The sequence below is a fragment of the Candida oxycetoniae genome (genome assembly GCF_023343755.2).
Source record: "Candida oxycetoniae strain CBS 10844 chromosome Unknown scaffold22, whole genome shotgun sequence".
Classification (NCBI taxonomy): Eukaryota; Fungi; Ascomycota; class Pichiomycetes; order Serinales; family Debaryomycetaceae; genus Lodderomyces; species Lodderomyces oxycetoniae.
In genome coordinates this window covers 37,419-63,234 of record NW_026055448.1, presented here as the reverse complement: position 1 = coordinate 63,234, position 25,816 = coordinate 37,419, and the positions used below count along the sequence as shown (strand labels likewise).

At 37.6% G+C, this 25,816-nt stretch overlaps 5 protein-coding genes across 5 annotated transcripts; 4 read left to right on the top strand and 1 right to left on the bottom strand. All coding sequences in view use genetic code 12, as the record gives it.

Moving 5' to 3' along the window:
- Nucleotides 1-2,803: 2,803 nt before the first annotated feature.
- Nucleotides 2,804-7,195, top strand: KGF56_002965 (DNA-directed DNA polymerase gamma; the record flags this gene model as incomplete). The annotated part of the gene is made up of 1 exon (XM_049324249.1): nucleotides 2,804-7,195. One exon carries the CDS (start codon nucleotides 2,804-2,806, stop codon nucleotides 7,193-7,195), a length of 4,392 nt encoding a protein of 1,463 aa, XP_049179949.1.
- Nucleotides 7,196-12,081: 4,886 nt separating this feature from the next.
- KGF56_002964 (uncharacterized protein) lies at nucleotides 12,082-13,179 on the top strand (the record flags this gene model as incomplete). The annotated part of the gene is made up of 1 exon (XM_049324248.1): nucleotides 12,082-13,179. The coding sequence occupies one exon, from the start codon at nucleotides 12,082-12,084 to the stop codon at nucleotides 13,177-13,179; it is 1,098 nt and encodes a 365-aa protein (XP_049179948.1).
- A 3,648-nt stretch (nucleotides 13,180-16,827) lies between these two features.
- On the top strand, nucleotides 16,828-20,274 carry TRY5 (Try5p; the record flags this gene model as incomplete). The annotated part of the gene is made up of 1 exon (XM_049324246.1): nucleotides 16,828-20,274. The coding sequence occupies one exon, from the start codon at nucleotides 16,828-16,830 to the stop codon at nucleotides 20,272-20,274; it is 3,447 nt and encodes a 1,148-aa protein (XP_049179947.1).
- A 138-nt stretch (nucleotides 20,275-20,412) lies between these two features.
- KGF56_002962 (uncharacterized protein) lies at nucleotides 20,413-21,909 on the bottom strand (the record flags this gene model as incomplete). The annotated part of the gene is made up of 1 exon (XM_049324245.1): nucleotides 20,413-21,909. One exon carries the CDS (start codon nucleotides 21,907-21,909, stop codon nucleotides 20,413-20,415), a length of 1,497 nt encoding a protein of 498 aa, XP_049179946.1.
- Nucleotides 21,910-23,162: 1,253 nt separating this feature from the next.
- On the top strand, nucleotides 23,163-24,332 carry KGF56_002961 (uncharacterized protein; the record flags this gene model as incomplete). The annotated part of the gene is made up of 1 exon (XM_049324244.1): nucleotides 23,163-24,332. The coding sequence occupies one exon, from the start codon at nucleotides 23,163-23,165 to the stop codon at nucleotides 24,330-24,332; it is 1,170 nt and encodes a 389-aa protein (XP_049179945.1).
- Nucleotides 24,333-25,816: the final 1,484 nt, after the last annotated feature.

The following is a 25,816-nucleotide window of genomic DNA, read 5'->3' as shown; positions in this document are numbered from 1 at the left end:
GTGTCAGTCAGAGTGTGTCAGTCAGAGTTGCTCGATAGTGTCGATAGTGTCGATAGTGTCAGTCAGAGTGCTCCACTATCTCGCTTCGCTCGATAGTGTCGATAGTGTCGATAGTATTGACCTATCTACTATCGACTAGACTCGTTTCACTCATCTAGTCTCTCTCCACTATCTCGCTTCGCTCGATAGTGTCGAGTCGATCTTGCAATAAATATAATAGAAATAATAGGGAGATCTTGATATTACCTCGAGAATATTGAGAATATTGAAAATATTGGAGAGGGTTATAATTTTATTTACTTTGAATTGGGAATATATGGTAGTGCCAATTAAAAGAGAAGCTTGATATTAGAATCTATTATAATACTTTTATTGTTAATACATAGACAATTTAACCTTTTATCCTTGTTACTTGTTACTTGTTACTTGTTACTTGTTACTTGTTACTTGTTACTTGTTACTTGTTACTTGTTACTTGTTACTTGTTACTTGTCTATTCCCACCACCTACACTGGCATGTCTATTTTCTCGTTTCTATTATTTCTGTTACTTTATTCTGTTATTTCTTTACCTATACTGTTTTACTATTATTGTTTTATTATTTTTTTGCTGTTATATTATTACTGTTCTACTGTGTCTCACTATTACCGTTTTTACGGTTTTACTATTACTATTGTTTTTTATTAATCACTGTAAGACTAAGACTGTAAGACTAAGACTGTAAGACTGTAGGACTAAGACTGTAGGACTAAGACTGTAAGACTAAGACTGTGAGACTGTTTTACTATTTTACTATCACTATAAGACTATAAGACTGTTTTACTATTTTACTGTTATTTTACTGTGTTTTACTATTATTGTTTTTTTTGCTGTTTTTTTACTATTATTGTTTTTTTACTGTTACTGTTTACTGTTGAACTGTTGAACAGTTTTGCTGTGTTTCACTATTACTGTCTTGCTCTTTTTAACCATTACTGTATTTTTACCATTACTGTATTTTTACCGTTTTTTACTCTTACCGTTCTAAAACAACTTTGAGTTTAGTAATTCAACTTATTCCATATATAGTCATTAGCTTCGAAGAGTAGTTACTGTTCTACTGTTTTACTGTTTTGTTATTTTATTGTTTTTATTATTACTGTCTTACTGGTTTTTACTACTACCGTTTTACTGTTTATTGTTACTGTTTTTTTTGTTGTTATTTTACTGTGTTTTACTATTACTATTTTTTTACTGTTACTGTTTATTGCTATTACTGGCTTACTCTGTTTTACTATTACTGGCTTACTCTGTTTTACTATTACTGGCTTACTCTGTTTTACTATTACTGGCTTACTCTGTTTTACTATTACTGGCTTACTCTGTTTCACTATTACTGGCTTACTCTGTTTCACTATTACTGGCTTACTCTGTTTTACTATTACTGGCTTACTCTGTTTCACTATTACTGTGTTTCTTTTGTTGTTTTTAGTATTATTGCTTTTTACTATTACTTTTTCCACTGGTGTTTTTTGTTACTATTTTTTCTACTGTTATTGTTTTACTCTCTTGCTCTTTTTTACACTATCGAGCGACACGATCGACACTATCGAGCAGAGCGAGATAGTGTCGATAGTGTAATTTACCACTACTGTTTTATATTTTACCTCACTGTTTTATTTTACTTCACTGTTCTATTTTACCATACTGTTTCTATATTTCACAACTGTTCTTTTATTACCACTACTATTCTTTTACCACTGCTGTTTTTTTGCTGTTACTGTTTTACTGGTTTTATCACTACTTTTATTACGACTACTATTCTTTTTTCACTACTAATCTTTCTTTACTGTATTTTTACCTCACTCTACTGTGAGTCGACACTATCGAGCGAAGCGAGATAGTGTCGATAGTAATCTGTGTGCTCCACTATCGAGCGAAGCGAGATGCTGTCGATTGAAGCACATAGACTACTATCGACAATGTCGGTGTATTGGTGTAATCTATGTGCTCCACTATCTCGCTTCGCTCGATAGTGTCGAAAGTGTCGATAGTGTCGATAGTCGCACACAGACTACTATCGACACTGTCGGTGTATTGGTGTAATCTATGTGCTCCACTATCTCGCTTCGCTCGATAGTGTCGAAAGTGTCGATAGTGATGTTTATTCCTTTTTTGCACCAAATTTTTTATTTTCATTTTGTCTTGATTTGGAATTAACCAAGGCCATCAACTAGATGGTTAGAATCTGTTGGGAAACTAGGTTAAACTCAAAAATAACATCAAACAAGATCATCTTAATCTAGATATGGTAATTGGTAAATAAAATTTAAATACTCTTTGTCTATCTACTCCACTAAAGAGCGAGCTGATACTCTATTCCACTAGTTCGCTTCGCTCCCTAGTGGAGTGCCCAGGTCTATTGATCTACTCTTCATCTATATACTGATTTATCTACATATACTCTTGTACTCTGGTATTCCTCTATTAGACTAAATATATAATATAGAGTATAGTTAATTACTGACGTACCTTGTACTCTTCGACACTGTTTGTGTATTGGTGTAGTCTGTGTGCTCCACTATTGAGCAAAGCGAGATAGTGTCGATAGTATTGACCTATCTACTATCGACTAGACTCGTTTCACTCGTCTAGTCTCTCTCCGCTCGATAGTGTCGCTCCTGATGTCGCTCGATAGTTAATTTTTCTCCTTACACCCTGAACCCTTTAACGTTTGTTTAATCATCACTGTTTACTCTATGAAGAAACTTTGAGAAAATATTCCATACTCTTGAGAAGTAACTAAATATTAGCCAAAGCTACTATGGCTATACGACCGATACTACTACTACGAATTCGTCCGCGACTCTTAATTTATAAACCTTGGATCCGCAACTTGGCTTCAACCTCATCGCAGGCATCTTGTATAAAAAACTACACCAATGATACATCGCCCCCCTTTTCAGAGGAACCACAGGCATCTTGTACAACAGACTACACCAATGATACATCGCCACCCTTTTCAGAGGAACCACAGGCATCTTGTACAACAGACTACACCAATGATACATCGCCACCCTTTTCAGAGGAACCACAGGCATCTTGTACAACAGACTACACCAATGATACATCGCCACCCCCCTTTTCAGAGGAACCGCGAGTCAATCAAGTTGGTATCCAATACTTGTCAAATCAACTACACTCAAAAGTATTCCCAACAACGAAAAATGACGATTACAAAACTCCAAGACTTCCACAGCTACTACAAGCAGCAAAGAACCACTTGAGAGAAAACGATCTACTAGGTAAAAAGACTCAACTTAGTGAACCAATCACTATAAAGGGATTCCCCGATTTGGTTGGCAAAACCCTAGACGAACATTTTTATAAATTAGGTCAAAAATTCGCTGACCCATACTTATCAATGGCACAAGACTTTTTGCTGCCAAATAGCCTGCTTCCAAAGAGACCATCCTTAGAATCTTGGATCTTGCAACCGGGCTGGACACGGTATACAATGGGTGCAGATCCAGAACAAGTACCACACCCAATGGAAGATAGTTTGGTATTCGATGTTGAAGTCTTGTACAAAGTTTCAAAGTACCCTGTTTTGGCAACTTGCGCCTCTTCAAAAGCTTGGTATGGCTGGGTCTCTCCAGCACTTGTACAACTTGCTCAGAACCCAAAGGCTCAGCTCGATTTCAATCACTTGATTCCTATGGATTGTGCTAAGCGCCACAAGTTAATTATTGGCTACAACGTTAGTTACGATAGAGCTAGGATATTGGAGGAGTACAATATAAAACGGTCCAAAGCATTATACTTGGATGGCATGGCACTACATGTTGCCACTAGCGGTATATGTTCGCGTCAGCGTTTCAAATGGCAAAAATACAATGCAAACAGAAATAAAAAATCTCTTAAAGAAGATGATGAAGACGATGATATTGATAATGATAATGATAACTTAGTTTTGAAAAATGATTTGGATGCATTTACAGCATCCCCCGAGCTGTTTATTGAAGAAGATCCTTGGTTATTACAAGGCACACCAAACTCCTTAGCTAATGTCGCTGAATTTCATTGCAATATTATTATGGAGAAACAAATTCGTGATCATTTCTCTTCCCTAAATCCTATGGAGATTATCGAAAATTTCCCAAAGTTGATGGACTATTGCGCTAATGATGTCGATGTCACGTTCCAAGTGACCAAAAAACTATTTTCAACTTTTTTCCAAAAAATACCTCATCCCGTATCATTTGCTGCTTTGAAACATTTGGGCACCTTGATCCTACCAACAACAACAAAATGGCAGAAATATATAGATTCGGCTGAAGCTTGTTACGAAAAAAATAGAGTAGAGGTGATCAATACACTAGAAGGGTTAGCTAACGAGTTGGTTAGATATATTACTGAAAACAAACCTGAATTAGAGCCAGATCATGAAAAGGACCCATGGCTAAGCCAATTAGACTGGACTTTGAAAAAAGAAAGATTAAAGAAGGATGGTACGCCATATAAGAACAATGCCTTTATGACTGGGTTTCCTGAATGGTATAGAGATTTATTCAGGGCTAAAAAGGGGGTTGAAATGAATTTAACTTTGAGAACTAGAATCACTCCATTATTGTTGAGGTTAAAATGGGAAGGGTATCCTTTATTCTGGACTAATTCTAATGGATGGTGCTTCAAAGTGCCATTTGATGCGGAAATACATGATCAACTAAAGGAAAGAAACTATACAAAAGCCAAGCTCAGTGAGGAAGAAATGGAACAATTTCACGATGCGTTACAAGAAGATGGTCAATCGTTTGTCTTGTTCAAACTTCCGCATCCAGATGGCCCCACACAGAGATGTACCACAGTCTTATCCAAGGGGTATGTTCGATACTTTGAAGATGGCACATTAACATCTCCTTATGATTACGCAGCAAAGATTGTTAAACTCAATAATGAGGCATCGTACTGGGCCAGCAACAGAAACCGTATAATGGACCAGTTTGTTGTTTTTAACGAAGAAGGCAAAAACAAGTTTTTTGACACCAAAAAGGAAAGTAGAGAATATAAAGATGTGGGATTAATTATTCCTCAATTGGCTTCAATGGGGACTGTTACCCGTCGTGCTACTGAGAATACCTGGCTAACTGCATCTAATTCTAAAAGGAATCGTATAGGGTCAGAACTTAAATCTTTGGTTGAAGCACCCGAGGGGTATTGTTTTATTGGAGCTGACGTTGATTCTGAAGAGCTATGGATAGCGTCACTAGTAGGGGATTCGATGTTTGAAATACACGGAGGTTCTGCATTGGGGTGGATGACTTTGGAAGGTGAGAAATCGCAAAAGACTGATTTACACTCCAAAACGGCACAAATTTTAGGTATTTCTCGTAATGATGCTAAAGTTTTTAATTATGGTAGAATTTATGGTGCTGGGGTTAAATTTGCAATTAGGTTGTTAAAGCAATTCAATTCGAAAATCAGTGATGCAGAAGCTGAATCTACCGCACGCAAATTATATGCCAGTACCAAGGGAAAAATTGGAGTTTGTTCTGCTACAAAGCAACAATTGTACCACGGCGGTAGCGAATCTGTAATGTTTAATGCTTTAGAGGCTATTGCCAAGTTACCCGAACCAAAAACACCAGTTTTGGGTGCGAGAATCACCGATGCTTTAAAGGCAAGTAATTTAAACAAGAATACCTACATGACATCAAGAGTCAATTGGACCATTCAAAGTTCTGGTGTTGATTATTTACACTTGTTGATTGTTTCCATGGAGTATTTAATTGAGAAATACAATATTGAAGCAAGGTTAGCAATAACTGTTCATGATGAATTGAGATATTTGGTTAGAGAGAAGGATAAATACGTGGCGGCGTTATTGCTACAAATTAGTAATTTATGGACTAGAGCCATGTTTTGTGAGCAATTGGGCATCAAGGAAGTACCTCAATCGTGTGCATTTTTTTCCGAAGTTGATATTGACCATGTTTTACGTAAGGAAGTTAAGATGGACTGTGTAACGCCATCGCAACCTAATGCAATTCCAGCTGGTGAGTCATTGAGTATCACTGAGTTATTGGAAAAGACGAATGGTGGAGAGATACTAAGTCAGTGTAATCCAAAACCATTAACTTTGAGGACTACCAAGTATCAAGCGAGGTCCCCAATAATTTACGAATTAAACAATAATTTATCTTCAAGGTCTAAAATTGATTTGATCAGATTACAAACATCAGTAGACAAGCAAGAATGGAAGAAAAATGTGCGTACATTTTCCAAACACTTGAGACTTGATTTGACAGAGAATGTAAAGAATTCCGAGAGTAAAAGAGAAGAAGACCATATATTGTTTCCCAAGGAGAATGCTATTACGAAAAAGAAGCCAGCTTTTGCTAAAGAAAATGGACCAACTAGAAAAAAAAGACTTGTTGAGTTTGATTTGGAGGAACCGAAACCCGAGGAAATGAAGGAAGAGAGGAAGTACAAGAAATCTTCAAGACCAAGTCAAAAGGTGCAGGAGAAAGACAGGATAAACAATAAGAAGAAAGCAAGCTCAAGCAAGAAACAAAAGATTTTAAAAGTAGAGGAGGACCAAGTCAAATTAGAGAAAGGAACCTCTAATGCGAGAAGAACAGCTGCTATTGACAAATCTGCTGAAGAAGAAGTTAGCACGACTTGTTTAGAGCGTACTCAATATGCGCTGCCACCACTACCACCACCACCACCATCATCATCATCATCATCACAACTACAACAACAACAACGAGAAGAAGAAGATTATTTTCAACATAGCCTACCTACAACCAAAACAAAAGACATCCAATATCTACCGAAAAGTGTTCCAAGTACAAATAGTTTTAGAACCCCGTTTATTTCACAAAGGAACCTACATTTGTGGAGTAAAGTATCGCCGTGTTTTGAAACTACGCAATCCCTTGTTGCTGATAATAAATATAAGTTAGATAAATTCATGGTTTCATCTAATGTTAGAAGCACATCTTTTGAAGAAAAAGAAAAAGACGGATTTGGAGATAATCGAACACGACGACGAGGTGGAAAAGAAACACGACTAACAAAACTAGTTACAGAAGTTACCAAAACGCAAGTTGGAGAAGCACCAATTTGTTTCTCTCGATACGTATTGAATGCTCGAGTCGGAATGAAATATTATCATGCCCCATTCCGAGATACAAGAATAAAATGCTGGTGATTCGTTGTTTTGGTAATGATGATGATGATGATGATGATGATAAAACGTGATTCAGATTCTGGAATGATGAAACACGAATTCAAGCACAGTGAGAAGAGTTGAGTGGTAATGTAAAATGGCAAATAAACTATAATAGTTTGTTTTGTTTTTTTGATTTTTCTGTATTAATATTAGGGGGAAAAAAAACGGTGTTTGTTGTTTTTTTCAGTTTATTTATTATTTTGATTTATGCATTTAGGGTGTTTTGCAAAGGGGTTCATTACTGTGATGGCTGCTATAATAGCTAGTTTAAAACAGATATATGATATTTTCATAATGGATCCAAATCGTGATGGAGGAAACTAGATGCAATTTCTCATTTTTATTCAAACATTTTCGAGCAATTGATTGAATCAAATCACTGGATCACTTGACAGGGTGGTGCCAATAAGTAGTGCTATTTGTCAGTCATTGGAAAAATGAATATAATGGGAACTGGGTTCTATCTGGTTTTAGAAAAATGCAGGTTTTTTCAAACCCATTGAGTAATAATGTGGTGAGAAATATTTGTAGAAGGCGTGTTTTTTTATTTATTTATATGTCGTATTAGAGTAATTTATATATTAAGAGACTGTGTGAGAAGGTGTGAAAGAGAAGTGTGAAAGAGTCTTTCTCTTGTATCTACTACATCGCTAAAAAAAAAACTGTCATCAAGCTACTGCACAATTAGATTGCAAACTAGTGCTGTTATATATATGTAGAATATATCGTACGTCACGTGACCGCGAGTAGGTTTTTGTGTTGGTTGCATTCCAGGTGTGTATATGTATTGTAGTGTATTATACTATATTGTAATTTTTAAAGCCGAGAGAATAAGATACCTCAATGAATTAACCCCGGTTGTATTATGCTGGATTGATTGAACAACAATTATAAAATATAATCTGGTGTAGGAAATTGATTATAGTTGAAAAATTAAGTTGTTCATTTCTGCTTTACACATGGCGGCTCCTGGGATATGGTACGGGTACTGCAATGCCGCGCGGTTCACTTTGGATCGTCGTTATTATTTTCCTAATTTATCACCGATGAAAATTTTCAACCGATGGTCAAATGGAAAAAAAAAAAAAAAAAAATAGAAGAGGATGATGATAATATTGAGTAGGGCGAGATCGTGGAGCATCTCTCATTATACCGGCACTGACTAGCTCCGCTATCTTGCTATTCCGACTGATTAGCTTCGCTATCTTGCTATTCTGACTGACTAGCTTCGCTATCTTGCTATTCCGACTGACTAGTTCCGCTATCTCACTATTCCGACTGACTAGTTCCGCTATCTCACTATCCCGACTGACTAGCTCCACTATCTCACTATCCCGACTGACTAGCTCCGCTATCTCGCTTTGCTCGATAGTGAAGGAGTCAAATCGACTTCTCTGCTGTATTTACAAATTCAGCTTCTGATTGTGAACGCGGCTTCCATAGGTATAAACAACTAACAATTAATACAGCTCATAAGTAGGGCCAGCTCTAGAAAACTGCGAAAACGCATTAGACTTATTGTGGTATCAATTTAAATGTAGTACAATTAGCTGTGCACATGTAAAGACTACTATTATTGCTATTAGATATTTTTTTTTTTTTTCTCGGTACAGTAATAGCAAATATGACATAATTGAAAAATAATAAGAAATGGTTCAATTTGTATGGAGAGTGGAGCCGAGAAAAGCGGATCACAGTGGCGGTGGTGGTGGTGGTGGTGGTGAATGTTAATGGTATTGGTGAGTGTTAATAGTATTGAGTATTATTGGGCCAAGAGTGGACCAATAGTCAATGAGTAAAAAAAATCCTTCCAAAGCCAGTTTGACAACTTAGTTTTAATGGCTTTTTTTTTCAGTCATTTTTATTGTACAAAATCGTCCTTTTCTTTGATACCTTTCGAGCAACTAAAAAATGTGCCTCCCCCCCCCATCCCCCCCTCCTTGTCTTTTGTGGATACATCACCGTCAACCAATTACAATGCCGTTAGAGCTGACAGTTGGCTAACCAACGTTTATAGCCTTACCCTAATAGTCAATATTATTTTTCCCAAGTCTCATTATAAATGAAAATCGTTATCTTGTAAGTATTAAGTTTACCCACCTCTCATCTTCTTCACCTCTCCCATCTTGCATAAGACTCATGCCTTGTAGGAGGTACATCCTACTTAGATGCTATAACCGATGGTTTGTATTCCATGATATCACATGGTAGCGTATTGTTATTTTTGTTTTTTGTTGATAAAGAAAAAAAAAAATTACCTCAATAGAAAGAAAAAGAAATAATGAAAACTTTATGGCTAATTGCACTAATTTTCCTTCGCATCGGCCAGCAGATCCAAACAAGCACACTTTATTACATGAACGACTACCTCTTACTAAAAAAGCTTCGTTTCTAATAAAAAAGAAAAAAAAAAATCGCTCATTTGGGCGCTTTAGAAAAAGCCAAAACAAAATTTCTAAAAACTTTTGATGATGAAAAACCTTTTTATAAAACCTCCTCTTCTTCTTCTTCTTCTTCAACTCAGGTACTGAAATTCTTTCTTTTTGGTTCTTTTTTTTGGCTAGAATATCTTTTATTTTAGAGAGAAGAACCGTGTCGTTTATTCTTTTTCCCGTCCCCATTGACTTCCCCCCTCACCCATCCCCCCCTCAATTCATCACTAACCACCTTTCGGCTTAGTTATTCTTTTTTTTTTTCCACCCAGCAACGGTCAAATTTTTACTTGAAAAAAAAAATTCTTATATAAAAAGATGTTTCCAGCAGGTGTTATTCTTGTCTTTTGCTTGATCTTCGTTGCGTTCTTGATTATCAGTGCAGTGTATATTCACAAATCAATTCAAAGCAAAAAGAAGAAATCCAACCAAAGATTTTAATTGCAATTTGTGACGAGACCTACCTTTTTTTTTACGCAAGTAGAGGGAGGACAATGTTTTTTTATTTTTTTATATCTATATCACCAACTTTCGGTTTTTATCCAATTGGCTCAATTTGAAAGAAACAATACTATTTCAGGATAAGAGAGTCTATAAAGAGAGGATTTTATTCCTTTTTTTTGTGTTTTTTTTTACTTTATCAACACTTACTATCATCAATTATCAAAAATTTTTTTTATATCATCTATAATCTGATTGGGGAATCAGAAAAGATGTTACTGGGGAAAAAGAAAAATATATTTGTTTTGGGGAAAACAATTAAATACGGGAATTAAGGGGAGATGACAGTTTTAATTGCAGATTATTAACAGCTACAATGGGACAATATGTTGGTACTTTGATTTTGATGAAAGTTGAAGAATTGGGGAATTCGGATACTTTTTTGTTGTTGTACCACCATCACCACCACTACTACTACTTCTCCTTGTTATACAGTCCCATTTGCTTTTCTTTTGGCATTGTTTTTATTTATTTTTTTTTCCAACGATACTGGGATTTTTTAATAATTTTTTTTTTTTCTTACTGTTGAATGATTGGGGAATCATGATTCAGAGGAAGCGTTTGAATATCCAGTATCGAATAGAAGCTTTGCCTAGTTAGCTTTTGGCGTTTCAGTAAGTGAGAATGTTGTATTCAATAAGTATGCTGTTTTAACTGTAATTGTTTTCAAACTTTTTTATATATATCAATCTTTACATAATTTTAATATTAGTTTATATACAAAAAGCTTAAAAAGAGTGAGTGGCACTATGGAGCAGACCGAGTGACACTATCGAGCAGAGCGAGATAGTGTCAATAGTCAGTATCACTATTCAGTCAATAGTCAGTCACTAGTCAGTCACTAGTCAGTGTGCTCCACTATCTCGCTCTGCTCGATAGTGTCACTCTCCTCGATAGTGTTATAATTCGTTAGGGATGGTCGTGCAAAAAGAGTAAAACTCAAATCGCTTCAAATAAATTTTTCAACAGATGCTCTCTGTCTTGATGCATTTTATTGGTCAAAAATTAACGAGTTTGATAAATCAGGTTTGGCATTGTTTACTTCACCATATGTGTAAAAAATTACAATTGCATTTTTCTCTTGTCTCTATCAAGTAAAGTTTTTCCCCTTTTCAGACTTTTCTTGGAGTCAATCAAAAGTAACTCAACTCGATATTATGGGGTGATTTAGATGTAACACTTTTGTTTCTCCAAATGCAACCAAACCCGTGTGTGACTATATAAGTTTTAACAAGTTGTCTTGAGAAAAGTATTGTTTACCAATCAAATAATTTAGTTAAATGCTTGTGGTAAGGTCAATTAATTTTTTTTTTCGCAGCCACACTATCGTGATACTATGGAGCAGAGCGAATGACACTATCGAGCAGAGCGAGATAGTGGAGCACACTGACTACTGACTGACTACTGACTAACTACTGACTAACTACTGACTGACTACTGACTGACTACTGACTGACTACTGACTGACTACTGACTGACTACTGACTGACTACTGACTGACTACTGACTGACTACTGACTGACTACTGACACTATCTCGCTCTGCTCGATAGTATCATTCGCTCTGCTCGATAGTATCACTCGCTCTGCTCGATAGTGTCTAAAGGCCATCCCCCCCCCATTTTTCACCTCTTACCTTGGTCCTTTAATTGAACGATTGTATCCCTCTATCACACACCTGCGAAGCTCTCGATGTGTTGTTTATAATAAATCTCTTCTGCCTTGAAAGAGCAATTGGTCAATTTCCGAGATCATCTCTCATCGCGCTTGCAAAAAAAAAAAATAATGAAACCCTTTGAATAAAAATGGGGGTTACATGAGAGAATTATTTGTTAAAGATAACTAAGTAAAGAGGGTGTTGGGGGGGTTGTAAGCTAGAGAAAGAAAGTTATACACTTCACAACTAGCCGCGAGTTTTAGCTTTACGGATCAGATGATACGACGGTCCAAAAGTCAAGAAACATTAAGCACATTAATTGATGAATTAGTCGCACGAGATCAAGATCGTGAGAATGAAAATAATAATGATGACAATAGACAAGGGTTAACACCCTCTTCAGATGCGGAATCGTTAATTTCTCAAGAAACATTAGTCCAGTCTCCCAAATGTCAAATCTTTGGTCAAGCGTCTCTGGATTTTCGGTACTATAGAGAACTTCCCCTTGTGTCGACATATTTGCATACGGGAATACACTTGTACCCTAGTTGGTCACTGATAGGCGTTGGCAGCAGAACAGCAGCAGCAGCAACAACAACAACAGCATCATCATCACCACCACCACCACCACCATCATCAGTTACTACAATGCGTCCGCTTCTTTCACGTAACTCGAAATTGTTCAACAATTTGTTCTCTATCAACTCACCATTCCTCATTATTGAAAACTATAACCAAGAAGGGAAGAGACAGACATTTTGTCGAGTTGATTTCAAAATTCACAGTAATCAAATTACATACTATATACTTCATTTTCCAACATTGGCCCACCGGGATGTTTACTTATTGAATAATAATAGTTATTCCCCTTCTGTTGATTTCGAACTTCTGGGAACTCACATGAGATGTGTTGGCGGGGTTAGTGGTACATCTACAGCATTTGCATCGCGGAACAGCACAATTAAAATATATGTTATGCAAAGCTCTTTAGGATTACTTACTAATAACATGAAACTCCATGACCCTAAGAAAAAGACTATTGATTTGAGTGAGAACAAATTAGCAGGATTGATACAAAAACAAGATAGGAAAGGAATAGATGGAGAGATGAGATTAGCATGGAGCAAGAGACTAATTAACTCTCCCTTGGCATGTTCTGTTGATTTGGGTGATGTAAAAATGAAATTGGATAATGAGGACAAACATGGCAGTTTCATTAAACGCGGTGTTATCAAATCGTGGGACTATATAAATAGTGATCAAGGAACTGGTATAGTGAGTGAAGAAATTAGCATTATTGCTTGTATCCTAATGGTTTTAAGAGAACAAGAATCAAGGAAATATAAAGGCGATAAAAAGGAGATGGTTAGGTGAAGAATGGAAAAGGAAACAAATAGAGAGAGAGAGAGAGGCCAGACGAGTGAAACAAGTCTGGTTGATAGAAAAAGACTACAGGTAATGCTATTAAGTGTTGCTCCACTATCGAGCCAAGCGAGATAGTTTTAGCTTACAATGCATGCAATGCCAACTAGTAAAATTTTAGATTTTCATTTATAAACTTGATAAATAGAGTTAGATCTAGCGAGCATAGCAAGTTAGATCTAGCGAGCATAGCGAGCTAGAGAGGAAAAGGGAAAATGGCTTCAAAGAGGAAGAGAGGAAATGGCTCTATAGAGGAAGGGGGAAATGGGAGATGACTTGATGATGAGCAAAAATTGAGAGCTCATTTTTGGTGAGATCGTAGAGTGAGGGAATGAAGAGTCAATAAACATATATTAGGCACGGGTTTGATGGCATCTTTACGCAAACATTTTTACACAACTAGTCCATGCTGCTCCACTATCTCGCTCTGCTCGATAGTGATAGACACTCAATACAAGTTTTTCCAATCGACACTAGTTTTCTCATTTTGGACTTTGTTTTTCGCAGCTATAGATTATTACTTGAATTGGGTAAAAGTTTTAATAGGCGTTTGATACCCCCCCCCAAAAAAAAACAAAAAAAACAAAAAAAAAAACGCAGCCACTAGGGAAATACTTTGAAATCTATTACCTTTAGTTACAAACCGTTAATGAAAGGGGAGAAAGAACAAGGAGAGGGGGAGGGGGAGAAAAGAAGTTTGGGTAATTTATTTTTATTTTTCTAGAAGTTTAGATTTTGCAAAATGATTTAAATAGAACAATTTGAAGGCGTTTCTATCTTGTTGGAGATATTCATCGATAAAGAAGAGCAAGAGGTGGTAAATGCCACATCAGTAATGAAATAAGGAGGATAAACTCTAAACTTTTATTTAAAATTTGGATATGGCATAGAATGGCGATGAGGGGGATAACTTTTTATAGAAATTCTCTAATAGTGACACTCAAAAATGGGGTGTTATCAAAAAGTAGTAGACTAGGTCACAATTGATTGAGTAAAAGAATAAACTATTTCACAAGAGAAAATAAAGATGAGTGGGGAGAGTTGTCACCAAGTGGGCCATCACTTGGGGGAGGGGGAGGGGAAACGAGTTGAGAAGGAATTGAGGGGGGGGGAAATTGAGGGGGGGGAACGAGTTGAGAAGAAATTAAGGGGGGGAACGAGTTGAGAGGGAATTGAGGGGGGTTGAAGAGTGAAGTACTGACCTTTTGCTCAATATGACTTTGTTAAACAAAGACTCGGCTTAATGTGAAATGTTGATACTTGATGGTGTGGGAGTTGATAATTTGAAGTTATGTTTGAAAGTTTGATGTAATGTAATGCTCTCCTCAACAATTACGCAATTGGGAAAATGAGCAGGAATGTGAGATAGAGTGAGAACTACCAAAGAAAAAAAATAAATAAAAAATAAAAAAATAAAAAATAAATAAAAAATAAAATAAAAAATAAAATAAAAAAAATAAAAAAAATAAAAAAATATATAAAATAAAAAAATTTCAAAACTTTTTAGTAATTAAAATTTAGTTTTTGCAGTTTGGCGTTTGTGTATTTGATCTCGGAGTTTTAGTTTGCTAAAAAAGGAGGATTGTTTGTCCAATTACAAAGGGAGGGAAAATAGCACCATTGGGGGTAAAGCGTAATATCAGGCAGGATAGAGCATTGAAATCAGTTTGAAACTTTATGTACAAATTTTTGCTACAAATTTGACTTGGAGGAACAATATATAATTATAAATTGCATTTTTTTCTTAACCCATCACGTGACTAAAACCGAGAAAATTTGCAAGAAAATAAGAGCAACACTAGCAACACTATCGACCAGAGCGAGATAGTGGGGCACAACACTTTATAGCTTAATTCATATACTAGCAACACCAGCAACACTTTATAGCTTAATTCACACAAGTTGTCCCTACTGCTCGATAGTGTTGAGTGGGGCATAATACACACAACTTGTTTCTACTGCTCCACTATCTTGCTCTGCTTAATAGTGTCGAGTGGGGCACAACACTTTATAGCTTAATTCATCTACTCTCACTAATCAACTAAGCGACACTATCGAGCGGAGCGAGATAGTGTGATTAATCAACTTAGCGACACTATCTCGCTCCGCTCAATAGTGTGACTAATCAACTTAGCGCTCGATAGTGTCACTAATATTTCCCGTTTTTGTCAACACCTCTAACCAGTAGATCCCTATTACCTATTACGCGGTAAAACCTACAGAAAACCAACACAATTATTATCAAACACTTTGAGGCAAAAAATGTACTTGTACCAAAACAAGTAAAAAATGCGGAGTACTAAATCTAACAGCACTTGGTAGCCAGGAGAAAATAACTACAATTGAGTTAAGTTACAAATAGCTCTCTCCCTCTTCCCTTGGTTACGAAGAAGAAAAAAACTAGCAGCAGTCGAGATATAATACACTTGTATCCTTACACAAATGCTTTCTTGTATCCTTACACAAATGCTTTCTTGTGTTGTAAACGTGTGGGTTACTACTATTGTTGCCATCTCTTTGACTCTATCTATCTATCTATATATATATACTCCCAAAGTGAGTTCATTTATGCCTCCTCTTTTTTTCTCTCCTCTTACTTCCCCTTAAAACTTTTAAAGTGTCCTTCTATACATACTCACTAAATTTTTGCAACAGAAATTAATTTAAAGTATAGCAGGAATAGTATGGGTGAATTTTAACACTAGGTGGCGACTCTTTTATATACAAGATATCCTCGTTATTGACTTGCTCAGTTAGCTCTCGGTTTATTGCCCAAATTGAAATTCGCCAACACTTTGGGCTAACTGTGTGCCTTTGAGCTAGTGCCTTCAATTCACTGTGCCCTTCCATATAGGCCAACCCCGTGTGTCTTCAACCCAGTGCCTTCTACCCAGTGCCTTCAACCCAGTGCCTTCAACCCAGTGCCTTCAACCCAGTGCCCTCAACCCAGTGTGCCCTTCCATATAGGCCAACCCCGTGTGCCTTCAACCCAGTGTGCCCTTAACCCAGTGTGCCCTTCCATATAGGCCAACCCCGTGTGCCCTTAACCCAGTGTGCCCTTCCATATTGGCCAAACCCGTGTGCCTTCAACCCAGTGCCTTCAACCCAGTGCCTTCTACCCAGTGCCTTCTACCCAGTGCCCTCAACCCAGTGTGTCCTTCCATATTGGCCAAACCCGTGTGCCTTCAACCCAGTGCCTTCTACCCAGTGCCTTCAACCCAGTGTGCCCTTCCATCCCTTCCATATAGGCCAACCCTGTGTGCCCTTAACCCAGTGTGTCCTTCCATATAGGCCAACCCCGCTTACCAAGCCATCTCGCTCTGCTCGATAGTGGAGCAGCACTGACCATCTCGCTTTCCTCGATAGTGGAGCAGCACTGACCATCTCGCTTTCCTCGATAGTGGAGCAGCACTGACCATCTCGCTTTCCTCGATAGTGGAGCAGCACTGACTACACCGACACCATCTCGCTTTCCTCGATAGTGTCTAAACATTTGTTTTACACACAAAAATTCCCCACCCCTACATGCTAGTACAAATTATTAAACAACCGTTCTCATTTGATTTTATAGAGAGAACAGACAACAGACCCTCAGGCTGAATGGCACCTCAAAAGAAGTACATATGTGGCTTCTGTGCTAAAGCATTTTCACGATCGGAACACAAACAGCGACATGAGAGGTCACATACTAATGAAAAACCTTTCCACTGTCTACACTGCACAAGTTCCTTTGTTCGAAGAGACTTGTTACAACGACATTGTAGAACAGTGCATCAGAATCAAGAACCACCAAAAATCAAGAACCAACTGGAAAATCAAGAATCACCAAAAATCAAGAACCAGAACCAACTGGAAAATCAAGAACCGCTTAGAATACTGAACCAGCAGGAAAATACTCACAATAATAATGTTACACCCCTTACAAGTAACCACAGCAGTAATAATAGCAGCACGTGCATACCACCGTCCTTGCCACCACCGCTACCGCCGCCGCCAGCAGCCACAGAAGCAGAAGCAGCAGAAGCAGCAGAAGCAGCAGAAGCAGAAGCAGCAGCAGCAGCAGAAGCAGCAGCAGCAGCAGCAACAGCTCAACAATCTTTGCTACACACAAAAATGCAACATCTGCAAAGTACACCACTATATTACCACCACCACCACAACAACAACCACAACAACCACAACAACCACAACAATGTTAGTCCTCATTCCAATAACAATGCTTTACATCATAGCTCAATGCCGTTCTCATTTGATCAGGATATATTGTCCAATACAGCAGCAACGATGACTCCAGCCAATAGTATTGGCGAAGCAAAGTCATTTAAAAAGGTTAGAAAACCAGAAAGTTTTGCATCTCCAAGAAGGAAAAGGAGAAGGAGCTCTTCAACTGGCAGTAGCAGCTACAAGGATAAGGAATTGATTGGTTTACTATCAATTACAAAAAAATTAGACTACATCTTGACCTTGCTAGAGGAAGTTGATGGTGTACCGGTACAACCACTAGAACAAAAAAACAGTTTACTTTGCGAGTTGTTTCTCGTGGGGTACATACACATTCAAGAACATGCTTTGGAATTCCCCGTTTTTGACCAAATTTTGAGAGATTTGATGTATTATTTGAATACGTATCATCATGTTAATATGAGTACCCCCTCCAGTAGTGATGACCAACAACAACAACAACAACAACCAGTTACAACAACATCTACAAACTTTTTCAAGATAGGCGTGATATATTCCATAATATCGCTAGGATGCATAATCAATAAGAATCCAGTCAAATCATTGGAGTATTTCAAGAAAGCATGGATATTACTTATCAAAAAACTAATTCCCCTGTATAACAACAACAATGTATCAATGGATCAAATTGAAATATCAAGTAATTTGTTTCTTTTAACTTTTATATACATTCAATACGATTTCGAAAATTACAAAATCGATGAACAAGATGAACAAGGAGAACATAAAGTTTACCTCAATAACAAGGTTATTTTGGACTATCTTGATCAAATCAGTTTTATCATCATTTCAAATTTGACTGATTTTAGTAATCCACAGGAGAAATTGATCGACAAGAATATGAAATTGTTTTGGAGTATATACATGTTATTATCCACTTATTTGTACGATGAGAAAATACCCAAGATTCATTCTATTTTTATTAATAAGGCATTGTCTATTGAGGGAGAATACCACGAAACAACATTAATTCAGTTGATGCAGAAATTTGAAAAACTGGATTGTTCAATTGATGATAAATTGATCAAAATGATAGTCATCAGTTGTTTGACCAATGAGCTAAAGATCTATCATCTACAAAAATTGGACTTGAATGAAGTTCCAACAACAACAACAACAACAATTTATGACTGTAAAAATATATTACACAATTCAGTGATTTTAATTAACAAATCTATAAATAATTTTCATACAGGTATGAAAGAAGATGGAGTTGAGATGAAGTTATTTGAATTGTTTCGTAAAAATTTAATAATCAATAGCCCCATGAAATTTCATGAATTGTTGAGCAATTATATTTTCATCCCCGAGAATTGCTACAACTGGCAATTGATTTACCTTACATTGAGAGAAACTACATTGAATCATTCACTTGATCAAGCTATACGGTTAGCAGCTAAGGATCCGTCTTTGAATGCAAATTTCAACAATTTGGCTAATTCAATGAGATTATTTTTAAACTACAAAAATGTCCCCTTGGACATAAATAATAACATATCAATTGTATCCATTCCTATAATATTCTTCTCGCACTATTTGAATTTGGGTATTATTAAAAATTTGGATCGGTTTAATTTACTTCAGTTACAAGAATTGTATTATTTAATTACAAATTGGTTTATTATGATGAATAAAGTGTTGGTGATGATATGGTGTGACGAGTTTGTTCAATTTGAAGAGAATTACATCTTGCAAACATTAATATTTGTTTTGTTGGATGATAAGGCTCCACTTTTTGAGAAGCTTAAAATTGACCACCCAGGTATCTTTAGTCGTGGATCGGCAACACCAAATGTGGTGGAAGAGTTGAAGTTTAACAAGAAATGGTTATGGCATGTAAAAATAAAATTGGATTCCGTGTTTGAATGTTGGATGGAACATCTCAGAATCAAGTTCATTAACAAGTATTGGAATGGGGTTGAATTGCTGAATTTAATAGTGTTGAAGATTTCCATTATGAAGTGGATGCATGAGTATATCGCACTAGAGGAAGATTTAGTAGTTAAAGCAGATGACGAGAATGGAATTGGAAATGCTGGTGGTGGTGGCGGTGATGCTAGTGGTGGTCTACCCCATGCAGGTTCACGATCATTATCAATTGCATCTGCAAATATGAATTTAATGTCACAAATGAACTTTACAATTCCTGTCCTATCACACCGAGCACCAGCACCAGCACCAGCACCAGCACCAGCACCAGCACCAGCACCAGCAGCGTCGGCATCAGTACACCGGCAACAGAGACAGCTGAGTATTGGCAGTTTTTTCAACTATTACGGCTTAACACCATCATCATCTTCCTTTCCGGAGTTTCAACCATCATTACCACCACCACCACCTCCGCTCCCGCCGCCGCCGCCACCGCCAACAGCAATAACTGCGCCAACAGCAACAACGACGTCAACATCATCGTCGACATCAACACATCAGCAGCAATATGGGAAAAGATCTGATTCATTAACTATGAGTGTTGCATCTAATGATTCTAGTTTTGCAACGGCAATGAGACACAGTGTTTCGCAAGTGAGTAGTGGCAGCGCTCCGGGACAACAGAATCAGTATTTTAACTACTCAACTTATCCACCGCCACCGGTAATGGTTGCTCAACATCAGCAACAGTTACAGCATCAGTTACAGCAGCAGCAATTACAACTACAACAGCAACAGTTACAGCTACAACAACAGCAATTAGCGGCTCCTCCGTCTCCACCACCTGCTCCACCACCCTTATTTCCTACTAGAGACGTCGTTCTACCGCCGTTAGGCCCTGAGCGAAGAAAAGAAAAGAATAGTATTACATATTGACCATGATGACTCCACACACACACACACACACACACACACACACACCACACATATATATATATGTATATATATAATGAGAAATGATAATGAATATTGCATGTCTAGCTTTTTTTTTTTTTTTTTTTGGGAATTTTCTTTCTATAGTTTAGCTGGCTCAATGAGGATATCTTTATGGAATTTCTTCAATTTCCACAAATTGGCAAAGCGTGGATCTATTTCTACTTTTTCACCATTGACAATACAATTGTAACAATAATCTATCAATTGCACGGGTAATACAAATGTAAAATCCGTGATTTTTTCCACCTTTTCTTCTTCTTCTTCTTGTTGATGTTCAGCATCAAAAACTACTGGTTTGTAAACTTCTGCATTACAGCATATAATTCCTACTAGTTGATGATTAATATTAAACAATGCTCCACCTGAACATCCATTATACGAGGATGCCGAGGACACAATTAGTCCTGGAATGCAGCGTAGATTGTTAGTTGTTTTGATTGAATAAATACAATTGATTATTCCATACGATATAAGTGGCATTGTCTGATTATGATGGAGAAAGAGACCAAACGATTGTGTATATACTTCCTCTTCTACCTTAAACTCCAGACTAGGACTGATTGCAGTATGGAATGGTGATTGGGCAAGGAAGATAAAAGAAAGGTCAAGGTCGAGTGATGGAATAATTATCTTGTCTTTTAAAGTGAGTGCAATTACCTTGTTGTTATAGTGTATTTCTGCTGATTTATAGCGATGGGTCGAGTTGGTATAAGGCAATATGACGTGGCTGTTTGTTATTAGTATATTAGGCTTATAGGTTATACAAGAGCCCCAAGTATAGTCTTTCCCATTGGAGACTGTTAAAGGTAGTACTAATTGGTTGTGGGCATATGTTGGAGTAGGTGGTGGCGGCGGTGTTGGGGTGTAAGTTGGTATTGATTTTTCAATAGTGACAAGTTGGTTGATTCTGAACCACGGAAGAATCATAGTGAGCTCACCTTCACCATTTCGTTTTCTCAAGTTCCCTAATATCAAGCCAATGAGTTGGTTCTTGTGGTCGGTTACTATACCGCCACACATATTGTCGAGATACCTCAAATCGGACAAAAAACAGCAATTTTCGAAATTGTAGATTATCGAACCATGACTTATGAATCTATGGAATACCAACAGATTTGTTATTGAGAATGGTGAAGAAACAACTTTGATTTTTGTCTCGACTATTGCATTGGTAAACTTTAGCGGGAATATATGCGGGGAACCCACCCCTATGTTATTTACCGGTGATGCTAATGCAGAAGCAGAAGCAGAAGCAGATGCTAAAGATAGTTTCAAAATAGAAATTGTGTTTCCAAAAGAGTCCCTTGGGAAGATATTGAACTCACGTCGTGTTAATATTTGGAAATTGTCCATTTCGATAACAGCCTCAACCAAGATCTTAGCTCTATGCCAAAATACATCTTCTAGATCTTTCTTATCTGAGCGATGAATGTAGATTCGAAAAGTGTAAATATCGGGAAGATGGCTTATTGTAAGAACAAAATCCTCCTCGTGAGAGGAGATAAATATACCTGAAGACGCGTAAACCAAGTCATCTTTAATGAACTGGACCGCCACAGGTGAGTAGAACGACATTACTACGACTTAATAGCTTGTTATAACACTATCGAGCAGAGCGAGATAGTGAAGCAATACTTCTTGGCTTGTTACAACATTGACTATCCAATGATTTTCCTCTTTATCGTTTCTTTACATGTTTAACCTGAATCAGTAACAATATAACAAACTTTTTCTTTTGTGCTATCGAGCGACACTATCGAGCGACACTATCGAGCGAAGCGAGATAGTGGAGCACACTAACTCTTGACACTATCGTCACTATCGTCACTATCGAGCGAAGCGAGATAGTGGATCACACTAGCTGTCACCGGCACTAGCTGTCACCGGCACTAGCTGTCACCAACACTAGCTGCCACCAACACTATCTGCCCCCGACACCAGTTGTCACCGAAGCTATCTCGCTCTGCTTAATAGCAACACTTTGTAGCTTGTTACAACACTATCTCGCTCTGATTGAGAGTGTCGCTCGATAGTGGAGCAACACTTTGTAGCTTGTTACAACACTATCTCGCTCTGCTCGATAGTGTTGCTCGATAGTGTTGCTCGATAGTGTTGCTCGATAGTGTTGCTCGATAGTGGAGCAACATTTTGTAGCTTGTATAATCATTCGAACTTAATGTTACTTGTGACACTAGAACAATCTCCATTTAACGATTTTCACGTGACCTTGATCTCGATCTCATGATGTATAACATTTGTAAACACTCTGCTGATTTCAGAGTAAGATTAAAGTAATAAGCTCACCATTTCAAGTAATAGTCACGTGACTATATATTAAGCACGTGATTCTTTATTCATGTTCTAGAACAAATTGCTTTGCTTGATAGTGCTCTGACTTGCTAGAATGAAGAATGCGCTGAATTTGAATTGTAGTTGAGAAGAGGTATAGAAGTATTAGGTGGTGAGGTGTAGATGTTAGAATGTAGAGATGCAAAGCGAAACACTATCGAGAAGAGCGAGATAGTGTCAATAGTATCAATAGTATAGCTACAAAGTGTTGTTCGATGGTGTCACTCAGTGTCGTGTACATGGTAGCATCAAGGAGATATGAAAGATTTGTTGACGTGTAAAAAAAACTCTAACAGTGAAAAAAAAATACAAGAAAGACCCTGCTGCGAAAAGAATTCAACATAAGAAAGATAATTTAGGCCCAATTTGTGCGGTTTGGTATTGCTTTCTTTCCCCTCCCCCTCTCCTTCCTGAGCTTAGTGAGTCATTTAACTCCTTGTTTTGTTCAAGTGAAGTAAGTGTGTAAGCAAAAAAAGAAAATGCAAGTAATATTTCTACTATCAACGATATTTCTATCCTTTGCCTCATTTGTCCTTTCTGGTAAAAATTATTATCAGATATTGGGAGTCGATAAAGCAGCACTGGATAAAGAGATCAAGCAAGCTTATAGACAATTAACGTTGAAGTATCACCCGGATAAGAACCCCGGGGATGAAGAGGCACACGATAAGTTTATCGAGATTGGTGAGGCATACGAGGCATTGAGTGATGAGACCAAGAGAAAGAATTATGACATGTATGGCGATGTCAATGGGCCAAACCAGCAGCATCAAGGCGGATTTGATTTTGGCGATATTTTCGGACAGTTCTTTGGTGGTGGTGGTGGTGGTGGTGGTGACGGTGGCCACCGTGCAAGGGGTGGAAACGGCGGACAGCAGATGAAAAGGGGAAGCAATACCAATCTCGATTTGAATTTAAGTTTAAGAGATTTTTACCGAGGGAAATTGGTTGATTTTGACGTGGAAATGCTGAATGATTGTGAAAAATGTCGTGGTACGGGATCACTGGATGGCAAGAGACACACGTGTGAGAAATGTCGTGGGTCGGGACAAATTACTGTGCACCATCAATTAGCTCCTGGTTTCACACAGCAGATAAGAATGGTATGTGATGAATGTGGTGGTGTTGGGAAAACCATTTCACAGCCATGTGGCGATTGTAATGGTGCCGGTGCTGTGCGTGGCCCAAGACACTATCAAGTATATTTGCATCGAGGACAATCTAGAGATGGCACTGTTGTTAAGGAGGGTGAAGGAGACCGCAATCCTCAATGGGTTCCAGGGGATTTGGTTGTACGATTTAGGGAAAAACTTGAGGAGAGTTGGGGATATAGACGTATTCAGGATAATTTGTATAGGACGGAAGTGATTCTGTTGAATGAGTCGTTGAATGGTGGATGGGAAAGGAAAATTGCTTTTTTTGGTTTTGAGGAAGATGATTTGAATGAAATTGTGTTGAAGAGGGAACCAGGTGTAAGTATTTTGGATGGTGAGGTTGAAGTGATCAAAGGTAAAGGTATGCCTGTTATGAGTGATCACGATGAAGACGAAAAGTACGGTGATTTATTTATTGAGTATAAAGTTATTATACCTGGTGATGGTGGTAACAAGAATAGGAAAAAGAAAGGGGTCAAGAAGGACGAATTATAGAGATAAAACGGTAGCGACATTATCGGGCGACACTATCGAGCGAAGCGAGATAGTGGAGCAACATTGTTTAGCAATACTGTTTAGCAATACTGTTTAGCAACATTGTTTAGCAATACTGTTTGGCAATAATGTTTAGCAATACTGTTTAGCAACATTGTTTAGCAATACTGTTTAGCAATACTGTTTAGCAACATTGTTTAGCAACATTACTAACTACAGCAGTGGGAAAAAATTGACAGTAGGAAAGAGTAGTAGTATCGAAGGAATAATATGATTGTAGAAAGAGAGAGAAAAAGATGTGGCGACGCTATCGAGCGACACTATTGAGCAAAGCGAGATGGCGGAGCAACACTGTTTGGCAGTACTGACTAGTGGAGCAACACTGTTTCGCAACACTGTTTGGCAGCACTGACTAGTGGCACTATCGAGCGACACCATCTCGCTTCGCTCATTAGTGTCGGTGGCAGCTAATGTGCTCCACTACCGACCAGTGTTGACTAGTGCGCTCTACTCTTGAGCAGTGTTGACTAGTGCGCTCTAGTGTCTATCTCGCTTTGCTCGATAGTGTCTATCTCGCTTTGCTCGATAGTGTCTATCTCGCTTTGCTCGATAGTGTCTATCTCGCTTTGCTCGATAGTGTCTTTGTATCACATTTTAGAAACAACACTCTAGTTACTTTTCCGAGTGCAGTATCAAATATTAAAGAACAATAGTCTAGATGCAATCCCCAGTATGATGTAAATCGAACAATCTCTACTAATATACTAAGCAACCTTAACGGGTTTTCAAAGCCATTCCTTTGTTTTACTTTTAAGCAATGCAAAAAAATACAAAGATTTGCAGATTTTGTGCTATTTCGAATGATCTAGACTCTTGGTATTGAAAAAAAGAAAGAAAAAAATTTAAAGTAGTTGTTAAAAGGTCATTAACCATTTAAGCAAAGAAGAAGTGAGGGAGGGGGTGAACCTTTGTTGAACAGTAAATCCTTTACCTCATGATCAAGGAGTTCGTAAGAGAGGGAGGGGGTGAACCGTAGTTGAACCGGAAATCCTTTACCTCATGATCAAGGAGTACGTGACTTAGTTAAACAGTAAATCCTTTACCTCATGATCAAGGAGTACGTGACTTAGTTAAACAGTAAATCCTTTACCTCATGATCAAGGAGTACGTGACTTAGTTAAACAGTAAATCCTTTACCTCATGATCAAGGAGTACGTGACTTAGTTAAACAGTAAATCCTTTACCTCATGATCAAGGAGTACGTGACTTAGTTAAACAGTAAATCCTTTACCTAGTCAAGGAGTACGTAACTTAGTCAAACCGAAATCCTTTACCTAGTCAAGGAGTACGTAACTTAGTTAAACCGGAAATCCTTTACCTCATAATCAAGGAATACGTGAGAGACCTAGTTGAACCGGAAATCCTTTACCTTAAGCTCTTGATCAGCGAGTACGTTTCTTTTATACATCTCTTTTTTTTTTTTT